The sequence below is a fragment of the Thunnus thynnus genome, chromosome 10 (genome assembly GCF_963924715.1).
Source record: "Thunnus thynnus chromosome 10, fThuThy2.1, whole genome shotgun sequence".
Classification (NCBI taxonomy): Eukaryota; Metazoa; Chordata; class Actinopteri; order Scombriformes; family Scombridae; genus Thunnus; species Thunnus thynnus.
Window position 1 is genome coordinate 13741846 of NC_089526.1, and position 19571 is coordinate 13761416.

General features: G+C 36.9%; 1 protein-coding gene across 1 annotated transcript; it reads right to left on the reverse strand.

Moving 5' to 3' along the window:
- Positions 1–41: 41 nt before the first annotated feature.
- Positions 42–19372, reverse strand: cd4-1 (CD4-1 molecule). Its single transcript, XM_067601124.1, has 11 exons — positions 19296–19372; positions 8903–9019; positions 4932–5002; positions 4693–4851; positions 4422–4577; positions 3796–4032; positions 3333–3701; positions 2252–2491; positions 2009–2109; positions 1851–1894; positions 42–1624 (listed from the first exon to the last, which is right to left on the reverse strand). Exons 3-11 carry the CDS (start codon positions 4987–4989, stop codon positions 1594–1596), a joined length of 1395 nt encoding a protein of 464 aa, XP_067457225.1. The 5' UTR covers positions 4990–5002; positions 8903–9019; positions 19296–19372; the 3' UTR covers positions 42–1593.
- Positions 19373–19571: the final 199 nt, after the last annotated feature.

Here is a 19571-nt window from a genome sequence, read left to right on the forward strand (position 1 = left end):
ATGTAAGTTAATTTTCTGAAAAAATAAATACATAGAAAAGGTATTGTTGTAGATATGATTGAACTTTATTCGGTAAGGATTGTATCTACAAGTAAAATCTCATCCAGGAAGAAGTAATTTTTCCCCTGTGCTCTAAGTCCGATGAAGCCATTTCATGACAATACATCAGTAGCATACTATATATTTGTGGCGTGCTTTGCATCATTTATTACCCCTGCAATCTTTGCTGTTCAGTGCATATTCAACAGGCCTATAAGATACAGTTTGTGTGCATAAACATTGATGTGTAACCATATGTAGTCTGTTTTGAATACACGTCAAACATACCGAACATAATCAAAAAAGAGAAAAAACAAGCAACCACAAAAAAGAGGAAAGAAAACTGTTGACGGTTTCCAGTTAATCCATACTTGCTTAATTCCGTAAATTGTCCCCACATCTTGTCAAAGTCATCAGATTTTCACTTTAATGCAAATGTTAATTTTTCCATGGATAGCAAGCTTGACAGAGATGCTTGAGTGTATTTTTCCTGAGCACAGCAATTATATACTTAGTGTGCAGATAACAAAAATATACCATCTTGTTCTTCTCACAACTTAAGTTACATACAGTAGGAAATATACCAAGTAAATATAACCTGAGGCACAAAGGGAGATCATAATTAACAATATGAGAAACATTAAGTATCGCTTTCTTCCAAAAATCTTGGATAATAGGACATTCCCATGAACAGTGATATAGCGTCCATTGTATAGCTCACATGGAGTAATATATATATATCTCATTAACCACTTATATTGCAAAAGTTTGAACCTGGTATTGATAGTAATAAAAGTTGTGCTTGTAAATTAAATGCTAAAATGTTTTAATCTAACTGTCTGAATTAAGTTAGATTTAAAAAAAACAGCTAAACTCAGAGCTGATACAATGTTCCCTGTTAGTCTGAGTATCCTTAAATCTGTCAGATGGATGACAAACAGCTTCACTGAACCCCACCAGTGTCCCTATAATAAAGGCATAAAATGACCCCTCCACCACCCCACCCCCCAAAAAAAACTTTATTGAATTACTTCATGGCACATTTATGACAGTGGTGAATGTTTTTCCTCTTTTCAGATCCTGTTTTCATTGTAAATAATAAAGTATAATCATGTCTATACAGATAATATATGTGTGAATATTTATAGAAGCAAGTAATCAAACCTATCAGTGCAATACCATAGAAATATATACATTACATGACATGACAGTTAATCTATGAAAAGGTTAACCTAAAACAAAGTGAATTAAATCAAGTAGAGTAATAATTATAAACATGTTAAAATGCTAATTAAATGGAACAATGAAAATATAAGAATGATTGAAGAATGTTGAAAAGAATCCTAATCTGGCTGATATGTACAACTTTAAAATACATTTCTGCAAAAGTAAGTCTCATCTGACATTTCAACAATGACTGAACTTTGTTTTAAACTGTCAGTTTGTTCACATTTTAATAGATATGACAGGACATTAAATAATCTATCATATCCAGACAGTAATTCAGTTGGTTGCGATGTCCTCTTAAAAATGTCTTCTGGGCTCTGGGAGACATTATGATCTTTGGAATCCTTTTGGCTTGGGGCTGAAACAGAAAAGTCATAAGTTTATGTTTGAGTTGTGGAAAGAAACACAGAGCTACAAAAAAGCAAAGAGGAGTGGAAATAAATCCTAAATGCAGATGTTTATATTATTGTTTTTATCTGCATAAAACACTTTATGGCTGGAAGTATTATTCAGATTTCAGCCCTGAGGGTTGTGAATGTGTTTTTGGAGCCATTTCATCAGTCCAGGAAATGGTTGATACGTACTTTTTGCATCGGCAGACTCGATGCCTGAGGTGTCTCATCTTCCGCTAAAGAGAGAGAGAGAGAATCAGAAAGAGATAGAGAGAGAGAGATAGCAATCTTAATGTCATACTAATAATCCAGTGATTTAACAAAAAAACACAGAAACAATTTAAACATACTTGTCTGCGTCGGTGGAGGATGAGTACAAGGATGCAGGTGAGGATTACGATGACTGCGGCGCCACATATGGTCACCAGCATCCAACCACTCAAGTTGGATTCTGTATAAAACAGAGACAGACAGCTAAATCAAACAGTATACAGTGTGCATCATGTAAAACCAAGTTTCTGCTGTAAAAGATTGTGGCCACAAGGTCATGCCCATGTCATATTTCCTGCTCTCATCTCACTTCCTGCACTCACCGATCTTCAGTATTATCGTAGTTGACGTCAGCCGTGTTGTGCTCCGCCACAGCTCACACTTCCACTTTCCGCTATCTCCTGTGCTCACTTTTTGGATGATGTATGAGTGATGGCTAGATTTCTGCTGGGATGATGACGGTGGTGGGATCCATTGCAGTCGCACGTCGGGGGGCAGCGCATAGCCAGTGCTGCAGTTCAGGTTGACCTGCTGGCCAGAAATGAATGTTCCTGAAGCGATGACTGGAGAGAGAACAGAAGAAAGAGAGTTAAAAAAAAAAAAGTTGCCTTTTTTTTTTTTGACAGGCTGATGAAATTTGGTGGTTTGGTGGTAAACTAAGAAAATCTTTCTCTTCCTCTACATTTACTATGTGAATTTGACTGAACCTCTGGTTTCTGCTGCCACAGTTTGAGCAAAAGAAAATCAAAATGTCAGTATAACCTCAACACATCAGCACCCGCAGCTGGACAACAATGTCAAATGATTTTTTAATTTTTACATCCAACTAAACATTAACACTAAGTAGCTTCCACCAAACTAAAAACTAAATTAACTCACAGCCCCTCTATTCAAGAACTCAACTGTCTTTTGACAAAATGACTCATTTAATGTTGGTGGTGATTCCAGGGGACCCGAGCGTGATACTAGTAAATTTGGGGATCTTTAAAGAGGCCCAGATTTGATAAATACATCCTTGCCTGGAAGAAATCCGCCACAGCTGTTGGACTTGTTTCTTTTCAGTTCAGATAACAATGACAAATCTTAGTTTTACATTACAAATACTGATAACACAGAGTCCAATTAAATTAATTGTGTTAGCACACTCCTCTTGCAGAGCAAAAAAGAAAGCTTGTTTATTTTATAATTAAAACAAGTGGAGCTAAACAGGTGTATTAGCCTGAATTAGAAACATCACACCAAAGACACTTTCAAATAAACAGAGAGATGAGAACAATCGTACAAGGGAAGAAACCAGACATCAAAAAGATAAATGAAGACACTGCGATAACTCAAGACAAAACATACAAAATTTCATACGACAGATGTGAGCTGATTTTGTGCAAAGCAATTTTTTTGACTTACTTTTAAGCACCTCTACTCGTATAGTCCTTGTCAGATTACGACCATTTTTGAATGTAAGACAGCACTCGTACTTTCCTCTGTGTTCTTCTGTTGTTTGAGTGTTGATCAAAGACAGATTTCCATCATTGAGGTTTGGTGCCAGTTTTCTGTGTGGGGTTCCCTTCCAGGTCATCAGCTTCTCAACACTGAGGTCCATGAGGGTGTGTGGACCTTCAGGACTCGAGGATGGTTTAGGAAAGAAGCGCCACTGAACTCTTTTGAGGCCCTTGATTTTGAATTTTTGCCATGAGATGTTAGGAGGACGGGAACAGGGGATGGTGACAGACGAGGATTCAGAGGTATACTGAGAATATGGAGCTGGGGAGAGGTCTAAGTAAGGTGGAAAACAGAAATAATGGTTAAGTTACGTTCAGGATGAGATGTAAGACATGGTTGTACATGCTCGTCATGCTCAGTAACTCACCGATAACCGTAACTGAAACTTTAGCCTCGCTTTCCTTTTCATTATTGGTCACGACACAGGTCCACTGGCCATTGTGTTGATTTTTGGCACTCTCTGTGACTGTTCCTCCATTGCTTGCTCTTATGTTCTCAGGGTTAAACCAGTGTATCTGGGGATTCTGACCCTGAGTAGCCTCTGTGTCGCAGGTTAGTGTCAGACTTTCTCCAGGCAGTAGAGGAGAGGGTGGGTTCAAGGACACTAGCACGGAAATTGAGTAGGGTAAAGAAAACAGAATGGAAATTATAATTAATACAGTTTAGATTTTTTTCTTAACGTTGAAAAGAAACATTAAATTTTGAAGTCTTACAAAATTTCAAATTTTTTAGTAAAAAAACAGTTTGTTAGCTGGATGTTTTATGAGTTTGTCCATTGGCCAAAAAGGTGTGGAGTTAAACTCACAGCTTTCAGGTTAAAATTACACTTACTTTGCACAGGACACTGCATAAAAGGAAGCAAACTATATCTGCCCATAGATTATGTTGACAATTACGTAAAGTGATTTAGTAAAATGTATAATAACCCTTTGAAATGAAAATGTATGAGAGTGAATGATTGAACCGAGCATGTCAAATTATTTTTATTCTTACCATTGATTTTAAGTATTTTATATGTGATGGTGTCAATGACTTTTGCCTTGTCAGTCACTTCACGGACGACAGTTCCAAAGTTCTCTTGTTGGATGTTACTGATTACCAGCGAGTCGGCATCAAAAGACAACTTCTTCTTCCATTCATCCGGCAAATCTGCAAAAGCAAGAATGACCGTCATTGTCAAGAGTGCTTCATTTGCAATTTATAGACATGTTTCATCTATTGATGGTAAAAACAATATCTGTCAGTAGCTCAATGCACTGCTCACCTTCTTGGATGACATATCCCCTAAAGCGATTGTACCGGGCAAGTAGAGGGCCATTTTTTTCACGAAATTTCCAGTAAACATAATGGCCGTCCTCAATATTTTTCGGCTTCGGAAGTCTGACCGTGCCATTCACTTGAGCATAAATCACCTCCTGAGCCACTAAAAGAGAAAGACAAGGATGTTATGTATCGGTGCCCTGAGTGGAAATACCTTAATTATCTGCAATAACAGCATCCTACCTGTTGTTGACATGACCACAGCAATGAGAATGAAGATGGACTGAATTAAGTTCTTCATTTTGGTCACAGGTCTGAAAAATATATTTAAAAAAACAGGTCACATATTGATAAATGATAAACCTTATTTCTATAGTACCTTTCATACATAAGATGCAGAGATGTAAAGGTCTATACATAAAATTGGTGTAAAGATTTCTCTTTGACTTGTTTTGGTTAAGACTCCTGCAGCTGCATTTTGTACAAGCTGAGATCTGTTTACTGATTTCTGGGGTATTCCAGTTTAAAAAAGCAGCACAATCGTCAAGATGAGAGAAAACCAAAGCATGAATCAATTTCTTTCCATCGGAACGGTATGATCTGACTGCATTTCTATGGTGGAAAAATGCAGTCTTAGTGATTCAGCCCCAGTGGGTATAATTTCTGTTTTGCCTTATTTCATTTCAAATAGTCATCCAAGCTGTTCTACTATTTAAGCAGTCCGTTAAATATGTTGGAGTCATCGGACAAGGGGATGGCTATGAATTTCACACTATGTTATATAATTTGACCAAGTGGGAGCATGAGATTGTGATTGATTGTGTCAAATGTGATTGATATTTTGTCTGAGGAAGATATTTAACTGTTTATATACTGCTTTCTCTATGATTTTGCTAATGAGGGATAGATTGGAAACAGGCCTATGTTTCCAATCTATCTATTTGAAATAGATGGATCAAAATTGTTTCTCTTAAGGAGAGATCTGACTGATACAGTTCTAATTTGCCAGTTTTTTAGGTACTGTAGACCTATTGCAATCCATTTCAAATACCCTGTAATGAATTTTACCTTTGTGAAGCTTATAGGGTTTTGTTTTCTGGTGACAGTGGCAGAGAGGTGTTTTTTAAATGATGTGTTTATTTATTTATTTGAGAGTGTAATAAATGGTGATATTGTACTAGACTACATAATATTATATTGTTTCTAATATTTGGTCCATCTCCTTTACAAAAATAAGGGGGACAATCATCTGTCAGTGTACGGTGATGCAATCAGGTGAATCTCTCTGGCACTAAGTCCATAAAAACTGAACATTAAAGATTCACGAAGAAATGGTTTATTACAGGCTGTTGAACTGGATTGCAACAGATTTACAGGTGTAACTAACAAACTGGTAACTGGGTGTAACGCACAGAAAAAGTACTTCTTCATTATTTCGTTTTTGTAAATTCTGCTGCAAAGTGATATTCATTCAGCAGGAAGCAAAGAGGGGTTTGCGGTGGTCTCAGATTTGGAGAGATTTGAGGAGATAAAAGACGAAGAGTTCAGAGAGGTGAGAGTAGGCGGCCTGTGGTGGGCTTTGGATGAGAAGAAACAAGACAAACGTTAGAGGGGAGAGACACAGAGCGCACTACTGGGTTGTGGTAGGCCTTGATTTAGTTAAGGTGCAGATTCTTATCCCAGTCCTCCCTTCTTCTGCCTCTCACACCCCCTCTCTTCCTCCCCTGTTCCACGAAAGACGGATCTCTCCACGCTTAAAAGGAGAAAAAAAGAAGACCACAGCACCAGCAGTACACCTAGACTGTGGTTTAAGGTAGATGTTTCTCTCTTCTCTCTCTCCCTGTCTCACTCCCTTATCTCTCTTTCTCTTCCTCCCCCTTTTTCTCTCTATGCTGTATACAGTTTGTCATGATTGTGCACAAAAAGTATTTTCAAATACTTTAAGTGTTGCTTTTATATTAAATTTGACCCTTTAAAAGAGAAGTTAGAGGTTATGGATCTGAACTATTCTTGAATTTAACCTTGAGTATTTTCCCCTAAGATCAAAATCAAATTAAAATATCTAAAATTTGAGTAATTGTTGATGCAGCCACACAGGCAAAATTGTACTTACACACTGTTTTAACCATCAACATTATTTCACTTGAACTAAGTTTGAGTCGCGATCAAGGCCAAAGCCAAACGCAAGATATTATGATCAAATAATTATTTGTTAAGACTTTAACTTTAACGTCAAGAAATACAGTTTTATTTTACTTTGATGTAAAATATTTCTTATCAATATTTAATAGGATTAATGGCATTATGTAAAGAAGTGAAGAGACACAATGAGTCTTAACTAAAATTACATGAACTGACAAGGCAAAATATACACTGATAAAAAACGGAAAATAATATCTTTGAGTCCGACATAAGTTATATTTGCAATAAGTTTAGATCAATTAATTAACTTTGCTGTATTTTTCTCCCCTCAACCTATTACAACTACGCTTTGCAACAACATGCATCTATAAAGGTTTGTGCTACGTTTTGATAAATATTTTTGCAGTAAGAAAATATTACTGTTATATTATGTGATGTCCCTTTGTTACGTGTCTTTCCCCCTATCTCTCCACTCACTTCCTGTCCTACTTTATCATCAGAAAAAGTCCCAAAAGTACTTTTAATAATGTTAAAGTTGTAATTAAGTCTCTCTGTCTCACCATTAGAAGCAAAATCAGTCCTGTGAAATATGTTACAGCCCTTTAAATGAAAGTATCAGGATAAATATTTCAGATTTATTAAGGTCACAAAGTCCTTTTTAATGTACTTATACCAACATTAATCATAACACACTGACAAAATTCTGCTCATGGTCTTAAATTGTTTACTGTCTTCTTCAGAGGGGCAGAAATGGGGCAAAAATGTAAGTATGTCAAAGTTTGACAAGTGCAAGACTATTGAAGAGCAAAACGTATTTGCTACATAACTCATTGCTCTCACCGACAGATCAGACAGGGAGTCAGTTAACACGAGGAAAGCGGAATTAAACATTCAAATCTGAAGTGATCTGTTGTGTGCGGTTTATGTATGTTGCCAACACATGAGTATGTTTTACATTTCAACCTGTCAGATGAGATCTGATAGAAGATAAATCATGTTGCATTGTTAATAATAAGTCAGATCAGAGTTTGCACGAAAAAACAGAAAAAGGAAGACCAGAGACAAAGAGGAATCGATGATAAACAGACTTCAAAGTCATTGCACCTGTGGCGCTATAACCCAGAAACCCAAGACAATCGTATCTGCAGTCAGGATGGAGGTTCAACAGCAAGCAGAGATGGAGGGGGAGGAGAGGAAGAGGGTCAAACACCGTAGAGACGTGATGAAGGGAGGAGAGTGAGCAGAAAAAGACAACACAGGACAAGCAGGATTATAGTATTACAGTAGTTTTCACTATTTTAAATCGTGCTTTGGGCTACACCTAGACGTAATAACTTATATACAGTTATACGTCTAACACAGTTTGAGCAGGAAACTAAATTCTTGGACCGCTTATAAAAATCATTGGTACACAAATTAACGTTAATAGTATTTGAGCATTTTGTGAATACTTTTGCTCAGATTTTTTATTTATACTGTATTTATATTTATATTAAAATAAATGCACTTATTAAAGCGCTTATACAAGATTATCTTTGGTTATGAGAAAATTAATGAATTTTACATTTATACTTTGTAAATTGTGTGTATAGCGGTCGTCCATTTTGCAGCGGTCAGCTGTCCAATACTTAACTGCTTATAAATTTTAACAAAGCGTGATGTGAGAAAGAAGAAATACAATATACAATGTTAAAATTTTTAAATGATTTGAAATGTAATGACAATTTTACAAAAATCCATTTCTAAGTATTAATATATGTTTTCATATTTACTGTTTAACATTTTATTATTTCAGTTTTATTCAGAACATCAGTATTGTGCTTTTGATATTTGTACTTTTTAAATAGATCTTGTCTTGATGCTGTAATTAGATAAATTATTAAAACTCACAATGACATTTTGACCCCATTCGGCCTGCTGCAGTCTAACAATTTTATGATTCTAAATCAGGAATGAGAAATACTGATATTTGTTGTATACAGCAACATATATATGTTTCTATATTTTAAAAAATCCGTATATTTTATAAAATATATGTATATCAAGCTAAAATTAAGAAACGGTATACTTACAACGGTTGACGACTGCTCTGTGTTCAGCAGTGATCTGGAGTCAGGAGGAAATGTTGACTATTTATCAAACGAACCCTCTTTTTAAGTGCTGTTGCACCTCCCTCACCACTGATTGGTCTGGGGGAAAAAAGCACACAGTCGATCAAACTAAACATCAGAATAATGACCTTTGATTGGTCGCTGTGGGCAAGATCTCAACCTTAATGTTTCTTAACTAATCTTAAAACTGTTTGAGCTCAATCGCATAATATGTTGTTTTGGACAAAAAAGTTAACACTGCAATATAATATTAGATCAAACAAAAACGCATCATTTAGACAGCGTAATGCCATATTTTAATCAGTAAATTATAAAGCATTTATGTGCTTTTTTACTTTTTAATTTGCCCAATAGATACACCAATAAACAACCAATCCTAATTGGCTAAAACTGTTATTTGAATTGCTTCCTCATAACATGTCAAGTCAAAAAATTTGAGAAGGGTCTCACTGGACTCAATGTCTATCTTTAGCACATGAGCGGCTTACGGCCTAGTTTATTATAATTGCTCAGTTGATTTTTTCCCTGGTCATATAATTGTACCGATTCAGCCACATAATTAGTGTTCAGAATTCAAGCCATGAACTGCCGGACCAATCTTGGCAAAAGCAGTCGGGTAAATGTAAATTAAAAATGTAACATTTCCTAAAAAGAAACACCTAGAAAAAGAAAAGTGCTTTTTTGGGTTGACACTGTGCCACTGGGATGATTATAGAGAGATAGGATTAGGACAGAAGGTGGATTTAATATACATATGATGAAATTATTATCAGTTGACATCAAATCCCGAAGATGCATCCGTTGACAGCACTTTTCATACACTCCTCAATAAGATCTCCCTCTCACAAGCCGAGTCTCTGTCTACATTTTTACACATTGACCTACTAACTGAAATTTCTTTCACGAAAACTGTCTTTGTTCATTCGTGTTAACAACGATGAAGTCTTTAGATGTCTTCTGGGATGCAGGCAAACGCTGCTGTGTGAAACACTGGAGGCGACACACATCAATTTGTAGTTTTTCACAACAGGATAAATCAAAGATATTAAAGTTGTATGAAGTCTGCGGGGGGCACTTTGTAGCTCGTCAGACAAACTGAACGCTTTTATGTAATATGTAATAGTTGAGTTTAATTGCTCTTGTGAATGTAAAAATACTGAAAATCAACAAAAGAAACATACATTTCCCATGTAGTTTAATAACAAGTCATATATAATCTGTGTCTGCTTGTTCCAGCGCTCTACTGAAGCTATACGGTATATCACACTTGCATCGAGTGATACGTTCAAATTCAAGACATTTTTTTGTGCGCACATAATGAGAAATTAATTACAGACTAATTTTCATTGTAATTCAGTTTACCATGTTTGAATCTTTAGACACAAGAGTAGTTTGACTAGAATTAAAATTAAAGGTTTGCAGGTCCACATGGAGACCCTCCAAACTGTCTGCGCAGGTTAAATAGATTAACAGCTTTCACTGAGCAATGCTGTGCAATCAAACTCTTGTTTTGTGTTCTGAATAATAATGAATCAGTATTGATTAAGATACAAATATACACCCTGATAGGAATTACCAAGCAAATGAGGGCAGCACAGAGATTTAACTTACAAAAACCTGTAAATGGGAAGTGCAGGTTTAATATCTGAAATATCAACGTTTGTCCCTAAATAAAGATACTAAACTACATATAATCTTGCATTTACTGCCTCTAGTGACGCTGCTTTTGGTGGATTCTTTGTATTTTATGTTTTATATAACAAAGTTTAGCTTTTGCAGCGCTACGCAGTCCAGTCCAATTTACAAAAGAATACCTGTCTGCATCTTGTTCAATCTGTGTTTCATCTCTTATTTCAGTGAATGTTCTGGTGATACTGAGAAAATCATCCTGTGTACAATTCAGATTACACTCTGCAAGTAGTAACATAATCATTCTTTCATTACTTTTTGGGTTAATGTACACCTGTGCGGGAGCCACACGTCTGCTTGTGCTTATCTCCGCTCTTAACCTGCTGTAGAGTCTTGCCTGCACTCAATACATCAGAAAAAAGAACATCTGTGGATCTCATCTGTTTGTCTCTAAAAGCTTGATGTAGTCCTTATTGAAGTCATAAACAACTAGAGATGCAACAATTAGTTGATTAGTTGCAAACTATTAAATTAATCACCAACTATTTTGATAATTGATTAATCATCTTGAGTCATTTTTTTTAAGAAAAAACAAAACAAAAAAACGTCCAAATTCTCTGATTCCAGCTTCTGAAATGTGAATCTTTTCTGGTTTCTTTAGACTTCAATGACAATAAACTGAATATCTTTGGGTTGTGGACTTTTGGTCGGGACAAAACAAGACATTTGAGGACGTCATCTTGGGCTTTTAGAAACAGTGATCGACATTTTTCACCATTTTCTGACATTTTAAAGGACCAAACAACTAATGCATTAATTGAAAAAATACTCGACAGATTGACTGATAATGAAAATAATCGTTAGTTGCAGGCGTATACACAACCGCAGGCATTGTTACTGAAACAATATCCCTGCACAACTTTGCTGAAGAGTTATTAATGAGACTGTTGGATAATAACACGGTAAAAGCTCTGATAAAAATGTATAGAAGGAATCACACGACTGACAGTTTGTGAGAAGCTGAGGGAATGTAAATTAGTGAAAGGCAGCCACAGTCAGCACGAGTTGAATTTCTTTGTTTCTTTTACGTAAAATGTGTCAACCACAAAAAAATCTGTTAATTTACGGCTGATACTTAGAAAAAAGTTAGCACACTTCAGTGGGTCAGCAGTAGAAAGTATTTAAAACACAGATGAGGGTGTGAAAGTTTGAGATCGATGTGAGAACACACTTTTGCACTGAAACATTCATTTTTAAGCATCCAAACATGCTGTGATGAGATAATCTGTCTAATGACAGCATAACCAGTGTTAACTAATAACAGCTACAGGGATCAGTTGGGGACTAGAACTGTAGAAACACGCTGCTGAGGTGGTTTAGAGACATGAACCACAACAAGGACAAAACAAACATCTCGCACACGTCTCATGTGTCTCTCTGAGGTTTCTCTTGCTCTCTGCCTTCCTCTGTACTGCCATCATGAAGGGCTCACACCTGCTTCTGTTCCCTCTGAGCTTGAAATGAAACAAGCTTTTTGTTTGCTCCTTAGAACAAAATCTTCATGTAAGAGCTACTTGAATCTAACACACAGAAACATTTACTTCTAAGCCTTGTGTAAATAAGTAAAGAATGTGTGGATATAATATCTGGCGCAAAGTACGAGTCCAATTTGACTTTGTTTTCTTTCTCAGGGGACACAAGTCTGTTTGTGGGCTGTGATTCTGGTGGAAAACACCTGAAAGTGAGGACTCCCTCATTAGTCACACACCTAACAAGGGCGTGTGTACCACATTGTGTCAGTACTGAAAGAGAAAAAGGCAAAAAGTGTGGGCCACATCGAAGAATGAAGAGTGATTCACTTTTATTATGTATATCTCTTGCTTCCCCATCCTCCATACTCTCCTACATAGGGTTTCCCTCAGCATGCATCTCAATTTTCTGACCCTGACATGTCTTTTTTTTATTTCTGGAAGCCATTTCAAGTTATAGTTATGGTGTGTGATTTAACCGAGGCAGGTAGCCAAAACACTGGAGGATGTTTGAGGCCCAGCAATGACGGAAATGTATCAAGTTTGTACTGTAAGTTCTGGTATTTGTGACTGCTCTCGTGTTTGAGAAATAAACAAAATGTCAGTGGAAAAGAGGTTGAGAATTAGAAACAAGTGACATTCTGCTCAATGACTGAAAACATTTTGTCTGTTTCCTCACAGCAGGAACTTCATTCAAGTTTCTTTGAAACCTCAGAGTTGTGAAACAGTAGCTCAAGACAGAAACGTTTGCTTTCTTTGCTGTCTCTCCCACTCATCATTTTACCTCTGTCACCCGAATGCATTGATGGTTTAGTTATTTCTTTTTGTTTGCATTACCATTTCAACAAAATACTACAGTGAGTGTAGATTCAAACACAGGAGAGACCATCATACAGACACTAAATCATGCTGCTACAATAGGTTGTACTTTTAAGCCAACTCTGTGCAGTGTTTCTGAGAAATGCAATCTGTTTTTTTTTTACAAAGCAAGCATTATTTAATTGTAGGAAAACTGCATCACGGTTGAGCAAGCTGTTATTGTAAAAGCTGTGATTAAATTAAAGTTACCGAGTTCAACGATGACGTTGGTTTACCATGGAAAAACTGCTGTACAGTTCCACAGCGCCTACATACATGTACTGTTTGTGTAGATGATGTTTATACATTTCTGTGAATAATTCAGAATCACCAAATCATTTATCCTCACCAAAATGAAAGAAAAACTGTTCTCAGCTATAGACTATCTAACAATAAAATACATTCCTTGAAATCCCCAATTCTACAGAAATCCCCAGTAGTACAGTAAACAGTAAAGTATTTCCATGTTGCAGTGTCTATAAATGTTTCTTTACTTTTCCATCACAGTAGCACTCTCAGTACTCTTTATTTTGACATTAAATGCATTTGGACATACAAAATATTTCCTTATTTCTTCTTCACTTTAAGTAAAACGTTTAGAAAAAAACAGGGTAACAGTCTGAAACTGCTGAAAGTCACTGGATCTGTGTTGCTACGCTCTGGAAGGTTAGCTTAAGTATTCACAATTTTAATTGGGGAAAAACTGCTTTACTGCTTCAAATTAGTAGCTGCAATATTCCATTAATTAATTTTCCATTAGATTTGATTAGAAAAATCTTTTGTGTCTGACCTTGCAGACCTAGATGTTGTCTTGCATAAGAAGCTCTGTGTCTAATAAATGGGAAAAACAGACCACAGGAACAATATTGCAAACATGTACAGCTTTACTTATTTGCTTAACGCTCAGTCTCGGATACACACAGGTACACACGTACACTGGCATCTATCTCATAGTAACAGTTTAACCATAGGCCTTTTTTCATGCGAGACATTTTGACATGTCACAGCAGGAAAAGCACAGGTGTAAATAATAAAATGAATGATGGCTGAATTCCATTTAGCAGCTCCAGTTTCAGGGTCCTTGTATTGTGCATGTTGGCTCACTGTCACACTGTCATGGCTGACTGGGACACTCAGGCCAAAGATATACTTGCTTTTAACTACATGTTCACATGATGGCTGCCTTGCGTACCCTGCGTCCATTTTGAGCGTTGTTTGTGCACATCCTCAGAAATTAATGCTACGCATCCGCAAGATGCAATACACACATTAACAGTAGTATCGGGATGTGACAGGGTCAGGGGTCAGTAGGCACGTCAGCAGTGACAACAATGGTGGAAAATTTTGTAGATAAGTTAATAGACCAAGTACGCAATTACCCACATCTGTACGATGTGTCATTGCCGCCTGCACTGTGACAAATATACTTGTCAGAATAGATTGGTCCGAATCAGTGTCACGAATCAAGCTGTCTTGCAAGGTAAGATGATGATAGACAGATGGTTCATCCAATCGCCTGCCAAGTATTTTTTGAAAGTGCCTGCCCTTTTCTAAACAGTTTCCATGGACGACTTCTCAGATGGGTCTGTGTAACAAACCATCCGGTGCGTCAGATTAGTGGAATCCTCCAGTAACACATAAAGTAAATATGCAAGCTTGCGAATAATTCTGTTGACGTGAATGCGTGGTGAAAAAGCAAGTATATCTCCAGCCTTAAATAGAGCAGAGCCATTGTTAATGTTTTTAGTAACACCTGTACTTTTTCCTGCTATGACAAGAACAAATGTCTGCTGTGAAAAATGCCCATCATGTTTCATTTGCTGACATATTGCACATTACCCTCGACCTACTGAGAACCCGTCTTCTCTTATAGCACTTTAACATTAAAGTTTACACACATTAGCGAGGCCGTAAGACTGGGGGGATCATCACTCAGCTGACGTCTCGTTACAGATGAGACGACAACTTCAACGACCTAGAAAATGCATCATTTCAATGTGAGGCTGGTCAGTCATCAATCATAATGTACCAGTTATTCAAACAACCGACTCCACTGATCAGAACCTGCACTGACAACTGAAACCTGCGTGGAACTGAAGCAGCACACGAGGGGAGTTTACAGAATGGGAAATCACCTAACAGGTGAACATTTTAAATTTAAGAATTACAGGAAAAAAAGTTGTTTAAAATTTATAACAATTGTTCAGTTTTGCACATGCAGATGCAGCACGACTTAAGATGACTGGAGCTCTGAAAACTCACATATAAACGCGCTGATTGCTGCACCGCTACAGTATAAACGCTGACGAACTTTCTACCAGTATTTCCTATTTATTCTGAGGTGTTTATATGGTTTTGTTCAATTCATGTGAATGCTCGCTTACAACTGTATGCAAGGTGAATCGAGATTTTCTCAGGTACTGAAAACTACCTTCAATGACCTGAATTCGGCTCCCGATGTTTTGCACTGACAACCCAAGTGGAAATACAAGAGGGAGGGACACACACTTGTGCAGAAATTTCAGTTTCACTTTGCATGATTTGCGAGTATCATTTGTGTCAGACACACAACGAGATTGAGAACTGAGTAATGCAGGGTTGTTATAAAGTCGTGAAAAGGGAATCCTAATGTCTCATATGAAAACACCCCCAGTGCAACATAGATGTTATATTATCATAACAGAGTCAAGGAAACAAGTTCGCCTACAGAAAAGACAAAAAGTACACAGGGAGCCTCTAAATGTGATCGTTGACTTGTTACTCACCATTAAACTTCGACTGAAAACACTGAATGACTTCTACTGTTTTATTACATATGATGCAGTCCATGAGTGAAATATTTTTGATTGTTTTGGTTGTTAACTCCCACATTTTAGATCTGAAAAAGAACAATAACGTTAAGGTTTAAGGTTTACACCCAGTCAATAACAAAGAAAGCCACCATCTTTACACAGGACCCCTCTCAACCCCTCCACCACTCCTTCATGCTACTGCCATCAGGCCATCGCTATAAGCTTCCACTTGCAAAGAGGAACACCTTTAAAATGTCCTTCATCCCCTCAGCCATTTCTGCCCTAAACAAACCACACTACACACATACAGATACATTCACACCTGAACTGTCTTTCAACAGTATTGATGTAAGCATTCATCACTTATTTTACTGTGATGTTTTTTTTACTGTTTCTACTTTGTTTGTTTTTTTTACATTTTTCTACCTTTGTCTTGGATTGAGCCGTGTCAAAGAGGGGTTTCTGCTACTATGTGACAGACAGTAAAGTTTCTTGAATCTTGAATCTTAAGCGCTTACTTCAAGCAGCATTTATATTGGGTGAACAATCTTGAATTCTTTGCCCTTTCTTGAACAAAGTCCCCTGAATTTTAAGGAAAATGCGTGAGTGAAATGATCCTACGCACACAGATGAGGCAAACAAGGTGTTTTCTATGATCAAACACGCAAATGTTACTGACCGACAAAGTCAGTCAGCTGAACCTTTCAGCAGACTAATGGTAAAAAGCCCCCAAAACAAGCAAGACGAGAAGTCGCTGCGGTACAAGTCTGACAGAGAATCACCAGGTAAGATACCAAGTCTCTGCTGATGCCGGTGGGTCGCATGGTAACTGCAGAATCTTTGCAACCAAATATCTATGATGATAATATTGTTTGAGTTTATTTTTTAAATTTTAATTCGTCAAATGCATTTCCACTAAAATCATCCAGGGACAGTGCAAGGATCCTATCTCAGGTGAACACCCCTGAATTAAAGCGCAGTGCCAACTTTTAAACTTCACAGTCTTTCTTTTATTTCAAATCCAATCTGCTTGAATATCAAGTCAACACAACAAAAAATGTGTCACCATCCCACTTATAGACCATACTTTACAGGTATGCATCCAAATATAACTTGATTCACATGAAAGCGTGAACCACACAAAAAAAAGTACAGTTTCACTTAATGTAGGGCTTTTTAAGTTACTTCATCTAAACCGATCAGCATTGAAGGAAGACCGTGGAGTGAATACGGCATGGACTAACACCAGAGAGGTTAGTTGGTCTCTCCTGTGGCCGTCCTGTGAGGAACTAAAACTATTAAGGCAGCAAGTGCAGTAGCTTTTACTATATTATACAGGGAGACGTGTTACTGTGCGGCCTACTTACTACTATAATATACACTTATGCAACCATGTTGGATCAGTCATTTTGTTATCCTCTGTGTAATGTCTGATTTGATAGAATTTGAACATTTCTTATGTTTATGATCTCCAAGTAAAATACTAAAATCATGAGTCACAGGTTGATGATGTAAAGCCTGTTAGCCTGATTTGTTCAGATAACAATTTTTTAGCTCACCTCAAGCTCCATAATACTTTTGGTACTGAGTTATAACACTTATATTACTTAGCAGCAGTGTGTGCAGTTGTTTTTTTTAAAAATACTTTTTTTTTTTTTTTTTTTGCAATACAGACATTTAACATCCGTTTGTTTAATTTCAGATTACCTGACGAACCGGAGAGACATAACAGCGTTTGGTAAAACATTTAGACCTTCAGACCTTTTTTTACAGAAGACATTTTGACATGTCACAGTAGTAAAAGCACAGGTGCAGATAATAAAATGAATGACAGCTGAATTAGTTAATCTGATTAGTAACCCCTGTGCTTTTCCTACTATGACTAGTCAAAATATCTGCTGTGAAAAATACTTAAAAAAAACAGACACTTTCAAGCAGACATGTAAGACAGTAAGTGTCGACCAAACATGGGCTCCGCATTTGTTTTAAAGCTTTAGTATTTCCTTCACATTTCCTTCATCGGCAGGTTACACTTAATGAAAACACTTGCATTAAGCTCCCACTGTTCAAAATGTGATGCATGTGGGGCATTTATAAACGCTGGATGCCACATAAAGCATGTGGATTGTGACAAGCACATATGCGTACACTGTACGACACACTATATACCGCTTTTCTTAAGGCAATATGCACATTGAAATGTATTTGTTCAATCAGCCCATAGTTGATACACTCAGGTGATGAGCGACGCCATGAACCTGTAAACGGTCGGCCTTCACAGTGAAATACTGCAGGTCTCATTTATTTGACACTCTAAAAAGTTTTATGAACACTGTCAGCGTCCTACAATATATAAACAAAAGAAGCTATCATGATCTCTTTTTACGGTTTTTAAGTTTTTAGTCAGAAGCAAACAGCCATCAAGTGAACATTTTTTAATACAGGAGTAATTACTGCTCTTCAGATAGATGCATTTTTTAATACAGTGTAAGTCTCCCAAATGGGAATATTGTCCTGTTAAGAACGATGATTTTTCAAGTGCTTCTGAACAACAGTGAGTTATTTTGAATATTCTTTTCTAAACTACTAAACTATTGGTATTCAACGACAAAGTACTTTATTGGTACTTCAACAGTTAGATTTCATATTAGGCGGTCACAAGGTCACTGCAGGCCACACAGTAGCAACAGCTGACACCAGCCGCTAACAGGAACAACACAAGAACCTCTATACTGTTCTGGGTTTAATACATAATTAAATTTTCAGATTTATCCCTTGAGAACACAATTAGTTTGTGTTCCACTTGTGTAAGATAAGCAGAAACTTAGGACCCCATCAGTGCTAACAATTGCAAAATCAGCTAAATGTTTTTGCCGTTATTGCATAAGATTTTCAAAAAATGAGGAACAATTCTATTTTAGGCTTTTCTGTTATGAGATTTTGAAATCCTCCTACAAGCTGTGATCAGGAGCAGTACAATACAAAGACTGGTAGAGTCTGAAACATGTCCTACAGAGGGTCACAACAAAGTCTAGTTCGAGACTGAAGCATTTACAAACTTATTTACTGCTAGTGATGAAATAGAGAGACAATTATTCAACATTCTTAAACTTGATCCAGTTCATCCGTGTGTTCAACAGTTAAGTATCAGAAGGCTTTCAACTAGAACACGTATACATGTAGTCGTGTAACTATTTGAGGTCTACTAAGTCAGTTTTCAAGGCAAAATACAACCAATACATAGAAAACCAGACTAATGCCGAGACAAATCAATCAATATGCAGAACAAGACAATGAGTTTTAATAATGTGGCCTCGGACAGTTTTGACTATTACAGCTTTACCCCTCTGTGCCCCTTCGCTTCTGTCTACGAGAGAGGATCTCAAGCAGCATCTAGGAGATTTGTCAGTATTTGTACAAACGATTTGTACCCTCAGAGTCAGACATATCGATATCCTGACCTATAGATCTGAAGAAATCTCTTAAATCAGCATCTGACAAATGGAATAAGGAGTATTTCTGTACAACATGTTTAAGAGTACTCACATGTGATGTGATCAGTGCAGCGATGAGTTCAGCTCTGACATTTGGTAGGTTGTATGCACTGCAGGTGTCTCTTTCACACACACACACACACACACACACACACACACACACACACAGGAAGTCAGACAGAACTATGATCCTCTCTGTTATGAGCTAATTGGATTATATAGAATTTACATTGTAAAACACACACACACACACACACACACACACACACACGTACATATATATATATATATAATTTAAAACCTATGCAAAAGTTTCAAAACTGAAAAC